General features: G+C 49.0%; 1 protein-coding gene across 1 annotated transcript in view; it reads left to right on the top strand.

The window, feature by feature from the left end:
- Positions 1 to 7,004, top strand: part of LOC137326201 (uncharacterized protein C14orf132) — a 170,232-nt gene extending 163,228 nt beyond the window's left edge. The window contains exon 2 of the mRNA XM_067991073.1: positions 4,439 to 7,004. Within this exon, the coding sequence (XP_067847174.1) occupies positions 4,439 to 4,651 (213 nt within the window). The 3' untranslated portion in view covers positions 4,652 to 7,004. The remainder of the gene's footprint in view (positions 1 to 4,438) is intronic.
- Positions 7,005 to 15,124: the final 8,120 nt, after the last annotated feature.

Here is a 15,124-nt window from a genome sequence, read left to right as displayed (position 1 = left end):
TGAGAAGGTGGTGGTGAGCCGCCTTCTTGAACCGCTGCAGTCCGTGTGGTGACGGTTCTCCCACAGTGCTGTTAGGAAGGGAGTTCCAGGATTTTGACCCAGTGACAATGACGGAACGACCGATAAATGTCCAATCCGGATGGGGTGTGACTTGGAGGTGATGGTGTTCCTGCTCATTGCTGCTCTTGTCCTTCTCGGTGGTGGAGGTCACAGGGTCTGGGAGGTGTTGTCGAAGTGACCTTGGTGAGTTGCTGCAGGGCAGCCTGTAGATCGGACATACTGTGGCCACAATGGGTCAATGGCCGAGGGGGTGGATATTGAATCCAAATGAAGAGGAGCACCCATCAAGTGAACTGCTCTGTCCAGGATGGTGTTGAGCTTCTTGAGTGTTGTTGTGGCTTCACCCGTCCAGGCGAGTACATCTAATCCAGACTTGCTTCCGCTGCCTGAACTATCTCCCTTGTAAGAAACTTAAATGCAGAGTTGTGGAGGCAGATTCAATCATGGCCTTCAAAAGGGAAATGGATAAGTACTTGAAAGGAAAAAAATTGCAGGGCTACAGGGAAAGGACGGGCGAGTGGGACGAGCTGGATTGCTCTTGCGTAGAGCCAGCACGGACTCGATGGACTGAATGGCCTCCTTCCGTGCTGTAACCTTTCTATGATTCTATGATTCTATGATCATCGCATGCTGAACCAGATACAGTGTATCTGTGACTTGTTTAATGAAACCCTAGCACCAGCTTCCAGCCTTTTTTTGGGTCCAAAACCAGGATCCAAATTTTCCTTCATATAGTTGTCTCCATTATCTAGCAAATACAAGCTAGTACGGTACAGCTCCAATGTGTCTCTGTCACACTTTTTAAAAATTTGTTCATGGGATGTGGGCGTCGCTGGCAAGGCCGGCATTTATTGTCCATCCCTAATTGCCCTTGAGAAGGTGGTGGTGAGCCGCCTTCTTGAACCGCTGCAGTCTGTGTGGTGAAGGTTCTCCCACAGTGCTGTTAGGTAGGGAGTTCCAAGATTTTGACCCAGCGACGATGAAGGAACGGCGATATATTTCCAAGTCGGGATGGTGTGTGACTTGGAGGGGAACGTGCAGGTGGTGTTGTTCCCATGCGCCTGCTGCTCTTGTTCTTCTAGGTGGTAGAGGTCGCGGGTTTGGGAGGTGCTGTCGAAGAAGCCTTGGCGAGTTGCTGCAGTGCATCCTGTGGATGGTACACACTGCAGCCACAGTGCGCCGGTGGTGAAGAGAGTGAATGTTTAGGGTGGTGGATGGGGTGCCAATCAAGAGGGCTGCTTTGTCCTGGATGGTGTCGAGCTTCTTGACTGTCGTTGGAGCTGCACTCATCCAGGCAAGTGGAGAGTATTCCATCACACTCCTGACTTGTGCCTTGTAGATGGTGGAAAGGCTTTGGGGAGTCAGGGGGTGAGTCACTCGCCGCAGAATACCCAGCCTCTGACCTGCTCTTGTCGCCACAGTCTTTATATGGCTGGTCCAGTTAAGTTTCTGGTCAATGGTGACTCCCAGGATGTTGATGGTGGGGGATTCGGTGATGGTAATGCCATTGAATGTCAAGGGGAGGTGGTTAGACTTTCTCTTGTTGGAGATGGTCATTGCCTGGCACTTGTCTGGCGCAAATGTTACTTGCCACTTATGAGCCCAAGCCTGGATGTTGTCCAGGTCTTGCTGCATGCGGGCTTGGACTGCTTCATTATCTGAGAGGGAGCGAATGGAACTGAACACTGTGCAATCATCAGCGAACATCCCCATTTCTGACCTTATGATGGAGGGAAGGTCATTGATGAAGCAGCTGAAGATGGTTGGGCCTAGGACACTACCCTGAGGAACTCCTGCAGCAATGCCCTGGGGCTGAGATGATTGGCCTCCAACAACCACTACCATCTTCCTTTGTGCCAGGTATGACTCCAGCCACTGGAGAGTTTTCCCCCTGATTCCCATTGACTTCAATTTTACTGGGGCTCCTTGGTGCCTTGATGTCAAGGGCAGTCACTCTCACCTCACCTCTGGAATTCAGCTCTTTTGTCCATGTTTGGTTCAAGGCTGTAATGAGGTCTGGAGCCGAGTGGTCCTGGCGGAACCCAAACTGAGCATCGGTGAGCAGGTTATTGGTGAGTAAGTGCTGCTTGATAGCACTGTCGACCACACCTTCCATCACTTTGCTGATGATTGAGAGTAGACTGATGGGGCAGTAATTGGCCGGATTGGATTTGACCTGCTTTTTGTGGACAGGACATACCTGGGCAATTTTCCACATTGTCGGGTGGATGCCAGTGTTGTAGCTGTACTGGAACAGTTTGGCTAGAGGCGCAGCTAGTTCTGGAGCACAAGTCTTCAGCACTACAGCCGGGATGTTGTCGGGGCCCATAGCCTACAATGCAACAGTGACGACACTTCAAAAAGTACTTCATTGGCTGCGAAGCGCCTTGGGGCGTCCTGAAAGGCGCTATATAAATGCAAGTTCTTTCTTGTCACCATGTCCCGAAAGCCGGGGGTGTGGGGTGGTTGGTCCATTGCTCTGCTTGAACCTCTCTGTTGTCAGTGATGGGGGCTGACTGGAATATGGGAGCTGCGTTCCTCTGTCGGCCTCGATGCTCTTCCGCTCCCACCAATCTCAGTGGGTCGCACTCTCGCCTCTGAGTCAGAAGGTCATGGGTTCAAGCCCCACTCCAGAGACTTGAGCACAAAGTCCAGGCTGACACTCCCAGTGCAGTACTGAGGGAGTGCTGCACTGTCGGAGGGACCGATGTTCGGATGAGACGTTAAACCAAGGCCCGTCTACCCTCTTAGGTGGATGTGAAAGATCCCTATTTCGAAGAAGAGCAGGGGAGTTCTCCCGGTGTCCTGGCCAATATTTATCCCACAGCCAACATCACTAAAACTGATTATCTGGTCATTATCACATTGCCGTTTGTGGGATCTTGCTGTGCACAAATTGACTGCCATGTTTCCTACACCACAACAGTGACTGTACTTCACAAAGTATTTCATTGGCTGGAAAGCATTTTGGGACGTCCTGAGGTCATGAAAGGCACTATAGAAATGCAAGTTGTTAATTTCTTTTTAGAGAGTTTGAGCCATTTGGCTTGTGCCGTCATGCTTGGCCGAAGACCAGTTTGAGTCCGGCTCCTGCTCTGGCTGCTATGCTTGAGCTGGCTGGAGAAACAGCTGGGGAGCTGCGAGGTGACTATAAACGGCCAGTGTTTGTAACAGTTGACAGTGGGTTTCAAAGCAGAGGCCCTCTGGCTTGGGAGGGTCGAACAGAATGAGCCTCACGGATATGGAGGATTCTTTGCTCTGATCGAGGAGAGAACCCAGAAGTTTAAAAACGACCTGAACATAGCTTATGGAGTAAACATTCCGGCTCTGAGTTGCAGACTGATGGGACAGGCTGCAATCAAACTCCATGCTGGCTTAGCTCAGAAGAAAGAAAGAACTCGCACAAATAAAATAGTTTATTCTGAAAGAATTACTAATAAATAGGTCGACTGCAAAATGGTTCATTATAAAAGTGGATGGGAGCAGGGAGTTACAAAGGGACATAAACAGACTGAGTGAGTGGGACGTCATTCACTCTGGATCTGAGAAAGACACATTGGAATGTTTTCATACTGGTGAGAGTTTAGGGACTTTGGAGGAGCAGAGAGATTTAGGGGTCCATGTACACAAATCAGGTACAAAAAGTAATCAAGAAGACTAATGGAATGTTGGCCTTTATCTCAAAGGGGGCTGGAATACAAAGGGGAGGAAGTGATGCTTCAGTTGTACAGGGCCTTGGTCAGATCCCATCTGGAGACTGTGTTCAGTTCTGGGCACCGCACCTCAGGAAGGATATACTGGTCTCGGGGTACGGGGGTACAGTGCAGATTCACCAGTATGATACCAGGACTTAAAGGGTGGCATAAACTTGGCTTGTATTCCTTTGCGTTTCGAAGGTCGAGAGGTGATCTAATCGAGGTGTTTAAAGTGACAAATGGATTCAATAGGGTAGAGAGAGAGAAACTATTTCCTCTGGTGGGGGAGTCCAGGAAAGGGGACATAATGTTAAAATTAGAGCTGGGCCGTTCAGGAGTGAAATCAGGAAACACTTCTTCACACAAAGGGTAGTGGAAATCTGGAACTCTCTCCCCCAAAATGATTCTGGGGGCCAATTGGAGCTTCCAAAACTGAGAATGATAGATTTTTGTTGGGTAAGGGTATCAAAGGGTATGGAACGAGAGCGGGTAAATGGGGTTGGGGTGCAGATCAGTCATCTAATCCAATAGCGGAACAGGCTCGAGGGGCTGAATGGCCTACTCCTGTTTCTATTTTCCAATGTTCCTATTTTCATTATTATAAGTGGGTTCACTGTAAACCTAGAAGAGAGTGCCTTGTGAAAGTCGCGCTGAATATCTTTGCGTTGTGCTTCCTCCCACAGATCCCTGTTATGGCTGGGGCGTTCATGGATTCGCCTATCGATGAATGCAACACCGAGTTCTCACTCTTCAATTCGTCAACCAATGTGAACGCTCCGAACCAGCCTGAGGTACCGGCTTCGTCCTCCAACGACGCCATCTGGTTATGGATTGCGGTGATTGCGACCATCGGGAATATTGTGGTGGTTGGCGTCGTGTACGCCTTCACCTTTTAGGACAAGCAGACGCCGGGCACCTTGAGGCGACTGTCCTTCCGACAGCCTGCTCATAGGCTGGTGGAACAAACGCCGCGTCCAATTCAATCACTGTTTGAGTCTGCATGTTTAATGGCGTCCCGTAGCCATGTGACCCATGTGTGCTCAGTCTTGGGCACTCTACAATCTACTGCTCCAAATCTATTGGCTTCTTCAACTTCGCATCTCAAGGGAGCTGACATGATCTGTCAGACGAGTTGAGATCTGTGGTCTTTTAACAAAGAGACCCTTGTATAAAGCAACAGTTTATTCGTCCACTGAGACTCTCGTCAATTAAAAGACCCCCTTCCGAGGGAATTCAAAATGGAATCAATCACCCAATTATTCAACACATTCCAATAGGATCAACGCAGTTGGTGGCAGCATCAAGTTTCATTTTAAGAATTTAATAGAAAGTGCGACAGGGTTATTTTTGAAATACAATGCTTTTTTTTGTAATTCGGGTCAAGGTTACGTGGGGAGAAATCAGTGAGGTGGAAATCAGTTTCTGAATCGAAAGTGCCAGTGGGTTTTTATTGAGGTCGACTTGAGTCCCCATTGAGCGCGGGACGATTCTTCCCTGCTGCCTGTCGAGGTCGAGAGGTCGGGATGTGCCAAAGAAAGGCGATGACTTCTAGGATTTGGGCGTTTGGCTTTCGGACGATCTGGAACTCGAAGCTCCCCCGTTGTGCGACTGAGGCCTGGGAGGATGTCTGAGGAGATGATGGAGAGGGTGAGGTTATGGCGGAGCAGGAAGTGTGGGGTGGGGTGGTAAAACACGATGGCGTTAAACCGATCGTCCTCCAAAACTTCGGAGGAAGATCTACAGGAAATGAATGGCCTAAGAGGATAGGTATGCAGCTTCAAATAAGGTCCTATTTTTAAATCTATCCAATGTTCCCATGGTGGTTTATTCATTAATTAGTTTCTAATACGGCCCGGGGACACAATGGGGTAGAAACTGGTCTCAGACTGTAGCACATAACGGGTGACAGAGAATCGGCCACCTGTTTTACACTTGGTCCCGTTTTCTTTCTGTTGAAATTAATTTATTTCTGTTATAAACCGACCTGCTGATTCGCTATTGGCCGTTTCACGCTCCCCACACAAGGACAATTTCACCTCAAGTCACTCACCTCAATCGAGTCATTTTCTGCCCTGTTGGATCATTACCCCAACCTGTTCAGACAATGTTCCTCTGGCTGCTATTTTAAAAGAAAGAAAGAGCTTGCATTTATATAGCACCTTTCATGACCTCTGGACGTCCCAAAACTTCTTTACAGCCAATGAAATACTTTTGAAGTGCGGTCACTATTATAATGTAGGCAATTAAGGCAGCCAATCTGCACACAGCAAGGTCCAACAAACAACAGTGTGATAATGACCAGACCATCTGTTTTAGTGATGTTGGTTGAGGGACAAATGGGCGAACACAATTGGAGAACTCCCCTGCTCTTCTTCAAATAGCACCACTTGATATTTTACATCCACCTGAGCATTCAGACGTGCTTCAGCTTAACATCGGTAGCACCACTACTGACCGAGCTGGCCGAGTCCTGAAGGACATAGTTGCCAGACTGGGTCTGCGGCAGGTGGTGAGCGAACCAACACGAGGGAAAAACTACTTGACCTCGTCCTCACCAATCTACCAGTCGCAGATGCATCTGTCCATGACAGTATTGGTAGGAGTGACCACCGCACAGTCCTCCTGGAGACGAAGACCCATCTTCCCACTGAGGACTCCATCCAACGTGTTGTGTGGCACTACCACCGTGCTAAATGGGATAGATTCAGAACAGATCTAGCAGCTCAAAACTGGGCATCCATGAGGCACTGTGGGCCATCAGCAACAGCAGAATTGTATTCCAGCACAATCTGTAACCTCATGGCCTGGCATATTCCTCAATCTACCATTACCAACAAGCCAGGGGATGAACCCTGGTTCAATGAGGAGTGCAGAAGAGCATGCCAGGAGCAGCACCAGGCGTACCTAAAAATGAGGTGCCAACCTGGTGAAGCTACAACTCAGGACTACATGCATGCTAAACAGCGGAAGCAACATGCTATAGACAGAGCTAAGTGATTCCACAACCAACGGATCAGATCAAAACTCTGCAGTCCTGCCACATCCAGTCGTGAATGGTGGTGGACAATTAAAGGACTAACGGGAAGAGGAGGCTCTGTGAACATCCCCATCCTCAATGATGGAGGAGTCAAGCACGTGAGTGCAAAAGACAAGGCTGAAGCGTTTGCAACCATCTTCAGCCAGAAGTGCCGAGTGGATGATCCATCTCGGCCTCCTCCCGATATCCCCACCATCACAGAAGCCAGTCTTCAGCCAATTCGATTCACTCCACGTGATATCAAGAAACGGCTGAGTGCACTGGATACAGCAAAGGCTATGGGCCCCGACAACATCCCAGCTGTAGTGCTGAAGACTTGTGCTCCAGAACTAGCTGCGCCTCTAGCCAAGCTGTTCCAGTACAGCTACAACACTGGCATCCACCCGACAATGTGGAAAATTGCCCAGGTATGTCCTGTCCACAAAAAGCAGGACAAATCCAATCCGGCCAATTACCGCCCCATCAGTCTACTCTCAATCATCAGCAAAGTGATGGAAGGTGTTGTCGACAGTGCTATCAAGCGGCACTTACTCACCAATAACCTGCTCACCGATGCTCAGTTTGGGTTCTGCCAGCACTCGGCTCCAGACTTCATTACAGCCTTGGTCCAAAAAGAGCTGAATTCCAGAGGTGAGGTGAGAGTGACTGCCCTTGACATCAAGGCAGCATTTGACCGAGTGTGGCACCAAGGAGCCCTAGTAAAATTGAAGTCAATGGGAATCAGGGGGAAAACTTTCCAGTGGCTGGAGTCATACCTAGCACGAAGGAAGATGGTAGTGGTTGTTGGAGGCCATTCATCTCAGCCCCAGGACATTGCTGCAGGAGTTCCTCAGGGCAGTGTCCTAGGCCCAACCATCTTCAGCTGCTTCATCAATGACCTTCCTCCATCATAAGGTCAGAAATGGGGATGTTTGCTGATGATTGCACAGTGTTCAGTTCCATTTGCAACCTCTCAGATAATAAAGAAGTCCGTGCCCTCATGCAGCAAGACCTGGACAGCATCCAGACTTGGGCTGAAAAGAGGCAAGTAACATTCGCGCCAGATAAGTGCCAGGCAATGACCATCTCCAACAAGAGAGAGTCTAACCACCTCCCCTTGACATTCAACGGCATTACCATCGCCGAATCCCCCACCATCAACATCCTGGGATCACCATTGACCAGAAACTTAACTGGACCAGCCATATAAATACTGTGGCTACAAGAACAGGTCAGAGGCTGGGTATTCTGCGGCGAGTGACTCACCTCCTGACTCCCCAAAGCCTTTCCACCACCTACAATGCACAAGTCAGGAGTGTGATGGAATACTCTCCACTTGCTTGGATGAGTGCAACTCCAAAAACACTCAAGAAGCTCAACACCGTCCAGGACAAAGCAGCCCACTTGATTGGCACCCCATCCACCACCCTAAACATTCACTCTCTTCACCACCGGCGCACTGTGGCTGCAGTGTGCTCCATCCACAGGATGCACTGCAGCAACTCGCCAAGGCTTCTTCGACAGCACCTCCCAAATCCGCGACCTCTACCACCTAGAAGGACAAGGGCAGCAGGCGCATGGGAACAACACCACCTGCACGTTCCCCTCCAAGTCACACACCATCCCGACTTGGAAATATATCGGCCGTTCCTTCATCGTCGCTGGGTCAAAATCCTGGAACTCCCTTCCTAACAGCACTGTGGGAGAACCTTCGCCACACGGACTGCAGCGGTTCAAGAAGGCGGCTCACCACCACCTTCTCAAGGGCAATAAGGGATGGGCAATAAATGCCGGCCTCGCCAGCGACGCCCACATCCCATGAAGGAATTTTTAAAAAATCTCATCCGATAGACGGCGCCTTTGACAGTGCAGCACTCCCTCAGTACTGCAGTGGGAGTGTCCGCCTGGATTATGTGCTCAAGTCTCTGGAGTGGGAATCAGACCCACGACATTCTGACTCAGCTACACTGAGCCAAGACTGACACTGTGATCGAAGCCTTAATCTCTGGATTAGCATCCATAGCAAATTGGCTACAAAACAGAAAACAGAGAGCAGGGGTTAAGGGTAGCTACTCAGACTGGCAAAAGTTGGGAAGTGGTGTTCCACACGGATTGGTGCTGGGATCGCTGTTGTTCGCTATTTATATAAACGATTTGGACTTGGGAAACGGAAGTACAATTTCAAAATTTGTGGACGACACCAAATTGGGGGGTATAGATAATACTGAGGAGGACCACGACAAAATACAGGAAGACATTAATAAACTTGCAGAATGGGTGTGTAATTGGCAAATGAATTTCTATATAGATAAGTGTGAGGTGGTACATTTTAGTCGGAAGAATAAGGAGGCCACATACTGCTTGGATAATAAGAGTCTAAATGTGGTAGAGGAGCACAGGGATCTGGGGGTACAGATACACAAATCACTAAAAATAGAAACGCAGGTTAATAAGGCCATAAAAAAGCAAATCAAGCACTGGGGTTCATTTCTAGAGGGATGGAATTGAAAAGCAGAGACCTTATGTTAAACTTGTATCGAACCTTGGTTAGACCACACTTGGAGTACTGTGAACAGTTCTGGTCTCCATATTATAAAAAGGATATAGAGGCACTGGAGAAGGTGCAAAAAAGATTCACAAGGATGATACCAGAACTGAGAGGATCGTCTTATCAGGAAAGGCTGAACAGGCTGCGGCTCTTTTCTCTAGAAAAGAGAAGGCTGAGGTGTGACCTGATAGAGGTCTTTAAGATTCTGAAAGGGTTTGATAGGGTAGATGGAGAGAAGATGTTTCCATTTATGGGCGAGACCAGAACTAGGGGTCATCAATATAAGAAATTCACTAATAAATCCAGTAGGGAATTCAGGAGGAACTTCTTTACCCAGAGAGTGGTGAGAATGTGGAACTCACTCCCACCAGGGGTGGTTGAGGAGAATAGCATAAATGCATCTAAGGGGAAACTAGATATGTACATGAGGGAGAAAGGAATAGAAGGGTATACTGATAGGGTGAGATGAAGCAGGGAGGGAGGAGGCTCGTGTGGAGCATAAACACCGGCACAGGCCAGTTGGGCCGAATGGCCTGTTTCTGTGCTGCAGTTTCGATGTAACTCGATGTAACTCAATCCCTGTTAAGCTACTGGATGAAGGATTAATACACGCTGGGAGCTCTATCAATGCAACATTATATCTCTCTCCTTTCCAACCTCCTCCTGATGTCACCGCATGAGTGACCATGAAAACCAACTCCCCAGTGGGGGAGGAGGAGGGGGTGATGGGGGGGCGGGGGGCAGCATATTTCCCCAGTGCTGTGCAAACGCACCCTGGCTCGGCGCGGTTTCTGCGTTTTCCTGTGCTTTGCGTACAGTTCTTTGCTTCCCTCTTCTCCAGAGGTTGGCCCGTGAAGATCCCATTTCTCGTTACGTGCTCCCGCAGGGTAGGGCGTTCCGCTGGGAGCTCGCACTCAGAATATCAGCATTCTGGTGCTACGCCAAAGTGCTCATCCTTCGCGTGTGACTCCTCGACGGTGAGTGCAGGCTATTCAACTGTGCAAGGCTTCACAGCCGGCCACGAACTTCCTCCTGCCTAACATGCATTTTTGTGAGGGGATAATTTTTTTATAAATTAGAGGTCCTGACACAGATCTTCATGCGATGGGAGCTTGGGACCCCTCAATTTACTGTCCATTTGACCTCTTGAATTCCTGATAATGCACCAACTCGCAAAAAAAGTTATCTGTACTGTCCAGCATAGGTCACCAGATGGTGATCTGGAGCAGGTACTCTGTGGCAGCTTCCTCTCCCCCTCCTTGCCTCCCTCCTCAGGCCTGAGGCCCCAGTGCAACGTTCTCATCATAGGCCAGAGATGGAGCCTGCGCTAAGAGAGGGCGGATAGTTATCACGAGACTGCACCAATAACAACAACAACTTGCATTTATACAGCGCCTTTAACATAGTAAAATGTCCCAAGGTGCTTCACAGGAGCGATTATCAAACAAAATTTGACACCGAGCCACATAAGGAGATATGAGGACAGGTGACCAAAAGCTTGGTCAAAGAGGGAGGTTTTAAGGTTTTAAGGAGCGTCTTAAAGGAGGAGAGAGAGAGGCGGAGAGGTTTAGGGAGGGAATTCCAGAGCTTAGGGCCCAGGCAGCTGAAGGCACGGCCGCCAATGGTGGAGCGATGGAAATCGGGGATGCGCAAGAGGCCAGAATTGGAGGAGCGCAGAGATCTCGGAGGGTCGTAGGGGCTGGAGGAGGATACAGAGACAGGGAGGGGGGGGGCGAGGGCCATGGAGGGATTTGAAAACAAAGATCAGAATTTTAAAATCGAGGCGTTCCCGGACCGGGAGCCGATGTAGGTCAGCGAGCGCAGGGGGGTGATGGGTGAAGGGGACTTGGTGCGAGTTAGGATACGGGGCAGCAGGAATCAGAAGAAGGAAGAGGGAAGAACATTGGAAGGCTCAGCAAAAGACTGGGAGGGTATTGCGACTCTCTCTGCATTCAGCCACTCCAAATCTCTGCGTCAGTGCCCCCATTTTCAACCAAACTCAAGGAGATATTAAGCTCTTATCTCGTTCAATATCTGATGATTAAGCACTTTAAATTGTGTCCTGTGAAGGATGTTATGTGCCTGATGTTTCTAAATGGAGTTGTTTTCCCCTCCTGGCGGTTTTCATCCAGATGTTGCATCCATGAGATTAAATTTCAATCCATTAATAATGTGTTCGATGTCACATGCCACACAGACATGTCTGAACCGAGACTCAGGATACCTCCAGTGAGTCACATACACATAGAATCAAAGAATCATAGAAAGTTAAGGCGCAGAAGGAGGCCATTCAGCCCATCGTGTCCGTACCGGGCGAAAAAGAGCTATCCCGCTTAATCCCTCTTTGCAGCATTTGGTCCGTAGCCCCATAGATTACAACTCTTCAGGTGCACATCCAAGTATTTTTTAAATTAGTTGAGGGTTTCTGCCTCTACCACCCTTTCAGGCAGTGAGTTCCAGACCCCCAACACCCTCTGGGTGAAAAACATTCTCCTCCGCTCCCCTCTAATCCGTCTACCAATTACTTTAAATCTATGCCCGCTGGTCACTGACCCCTCTGCTAAGGGAAATAGGTCCTTCCTACCACTCTATCTAGGCCCCTCATAATTTTATACACCTCAATTAAATCTCCCCTCAGCCTCCTCTGTTCCAAAGAGAACAACTCCAGCCTGTCCAATCTTTCCTCATAGCTAAAATTCACCAGTCCTGGAAACATCCTCGTGTTTTATACAGTTCCAGCATAACCTCCCTGCCTTTATATTCTATGCCTCGGCTAATAAAGGAAAGTATCCAGTATGCCTTCTTAACCACCTTATCTGCCTGTCCTGCTACCTTCAGGGATCTGTGGACATGCACTCCAAGGTCCCTCTCTTCCTCTACACCTCTCAGTATCCTCCCATTTATTGTGTATTCCCTTGCCTTGATCCCATAGCTGATCTGCAGCGACAGTACCTGATGCTGCCGAGGACGGGCCACAAAGCAGAACATCCCCGAGGAATTATCCAAAGGCAAGGTAGTTATTGAGTAACAGCACAGCCGTTGTACTGAGTGGCCAGGACAGAGGGTTCCAGGAATAGGCAGCCAGGCTGAGTGACTTCAGCTGTTCCGGGCTGGACCAATCCAATTTCTCGTTTATGAACAGTAGGATGAATAAATTAGTGAAACCATTGTTGTTACTCCTCTTACTCTGTATTACTCCTCCCACTGCTGGTTCTCCTCTTACTCTCTGTTACTCCTGCTGCTCATACCTCCTTACTCGGTGTTACTCCTCCAGTGCTGGAATCCCCTTACTCTGTGCTACTCCTGCTGCTGGTACTCCCCTTCCTCAGTGTTACTCCTAATGCTCGTACATCCCATCCTCTGTGTTACTTTTCCTACTGGTGGTACTTCCCTTACTCTGTGTTACTCCTTCCACTGCTTGCATTCCTCTTACTATATGTTACTCCTCCTACTGCTGGTGCTCCCCTTACTATCTGTTACTCTTTCTGCTACTTGAACTCCACTTACTCAGTGTTACTCCTGCTACTGCTTGTACTCCTCTAACTCTGTGTTCCTCTTACTCTGTGTCACTCTTCCTACACTGCTGGTACTCCTCTTAATGTTACTCCTACTGCTGGTACTCCCCTTACTCAGTGTTACTCCTCCTACTGCTGATACTCCTCTTACTCTGTGTTATTCCTACTACTGCTTGTACTCCCTTTACTCAGTGTTACGCCTCTTACTCCTGGTACTCCCTTTACTCGGTGTTAGTCCCCTTACTGCTCGTACTCCCCTTATTGAGTGTTACTCCTCCTACTGCTTGTACTCCCCTTACTCAGTGTTAATGCTCTTACTCCTGGTACTCCTCTTACTCAGTGTAACTCTTCCTACTGCTGGTACCCCCCTTACTCACTATTATTCCTCCTACTGCTGATGCTCCTCTTACTCTGTGTTTTTCCTACTGCTGTTCGTACTCCCCTTACTCAGTGTTATTCCTCCAACTGCCAGTACTCCCCTTACTCTGTGTTACTCCTCCTGCTGTTGGTTTTCTCTTACTCTGTGTTACTCTGCCTATTGCTGGTACTCCTCTTAGTCAGTGTTACTCCTGCTGCTGCTGGTATCCTCTTACTCTGTATTACTTCTGGTACTCCTATTACTCTATGTTACTCCTCCTACTGCTGGTACTCCCCTTACTCTATGTTGCTCCTCCTATTGTTGGTACTCCCCTTACTCTATGTTACTCCTCCGACTGCAGGTACTCCCCTTACTCTGCGTTACTCCTACTGCTGGTACTCCCCTTACTCTATGTTACTCCTCCTTCTGCTGGTATTCTGTTGCTGAAAAAGAGCAGTAGAGTTTACACCAGTGTCCTCTCCAATCTTTGTTCCTCAACCAACTGCACTAAAACAGATGATCTGGTCATTGGTCTCATTGCTATTTGTTGGATCTTGCTGTGCACATATTGGCTGCCACGTTTCCTACATTATAACAATGCCTATACTCCATTGGCTGTAAAGCGTTTTGTGACGAGCGGAGGTAATGAAAGGCGCTATATAAATGCAAAGTCCTTCTTTATATTGGGGCAGAAATCGCTGGTGAAATAACGGAGAGTTCAACAGTGGCAAAACGGAGGAGCAGGTTCAGGTGTTCGCACGTGCGCAGGGGAACGGGGAAATCGGGAACTCGCTCCTCGTTCATCGGCGATATGACAGCTTCGAATTAAAGGGATATCAAAAGCTGCAACCAGAGAAATCATTGAAAAAGCACGAACTTGCTTATCTGCCCAACCGGAGAGTAACTAATTACACCACGAAACAGGCCTCATCTAAATTTTAACAGCGCGTTGACGGCCAAACAACTAAAAATGAACTTTTAAAAAGTTAAACTTTTTTTTTTACTTTTCCCTTCTGCCTCTTTTATTTAATTCAATTATTTCATACTCTCTTTTTCTCGCTGCCTGGATCTGTTTTTACATTGATTTTAATGTTGCACCTTTCACTTCCTGGTTTAACGCTGCAAGAGACAGTGAACGCAGCTTGTCAAAAATGCTGCGATCTGATTGTTCGAGGGGAGAGATCGATCCTCTCGTTTCTCCCAGGGCTCGAGCTCCGCCTGGACTGACGGCCGGGCTCTTCTACCTTTTGCTATTCGAGGGAGTGCCCGAAGCAAAGTTAGTGGGTCAGTTTAAATCTATGGAGCAGTGAGGTGCATTGGCCCACCGCTCTGAACAATTTCTGCCCCACCTCGTTTGCCCGTGTTCACTACTGGCCCTCGATCTCTTTCTCTTTCCAGAGGTCACCCAGTGATACAAAGCCACACATTCAGTAGAAGCCCTCTCAGAGGGTGGTGTGCGGCAGCTGGTGAGGTAACTCCTCAGGGAGTTTGGATTTGAGCTGGATTAAAACTGCGAAATGAGCAGGAAATCTGAAAAAGGACTGGAAGCAGGCAGGAGGTCCCTTGGCATCTGATAAGAGGGAGAAGGGCGGGTTAATGTTTTGGGGGTTCGAGCCCCTTCCTCAGAGAGGTCCTGAGCGAGGGTTCTCGACCTGAAGCAGCAGTTCCCTCCATTCAGAATGTTCTGTTTTCGTATTTACGGGATATTGAATTGTGGAGGGGGGGGGGCAGGGGAGGGGGGAGGGCGCGGGGGAGGGGGGGCAGGGGAGGGGGGCAGGGGAGGGGGGAGGGGGCAGGGGAGGGCGCGGGGGAGGGGGCAGGGGAGGGGGGAGGGGGGAGGGCGCAGGGGAGGGGGGGCAGGGGAGGGGGAGAGATAGGGGAAAATTCACAGATAAATTAATAGGCGGAGGGCGATTAGGAATTGGGAAGGGT

The sequence above is a fragment of the Heptranchias perlo genome, chromosome 10 (assembly GCF_035084215.1).
Source record: "Heptranchias perlo isolate sHepPer1 chromosome 10, sHepPer1.hap1, whole genome shotgun sequence".
NCBI classification, from domain to species: Eukaryota; Metazoa; Chordata; class Chondrichthyes; order Hexanchiformes; family Hexanchidae; genus Heptranchias; species Heptranchias perlo.
The sequence above is the reverse complement of the archived record's forward strand: the minus strand, read 5'-3'. Positions and strand labels throughout refer to the sequence as shown.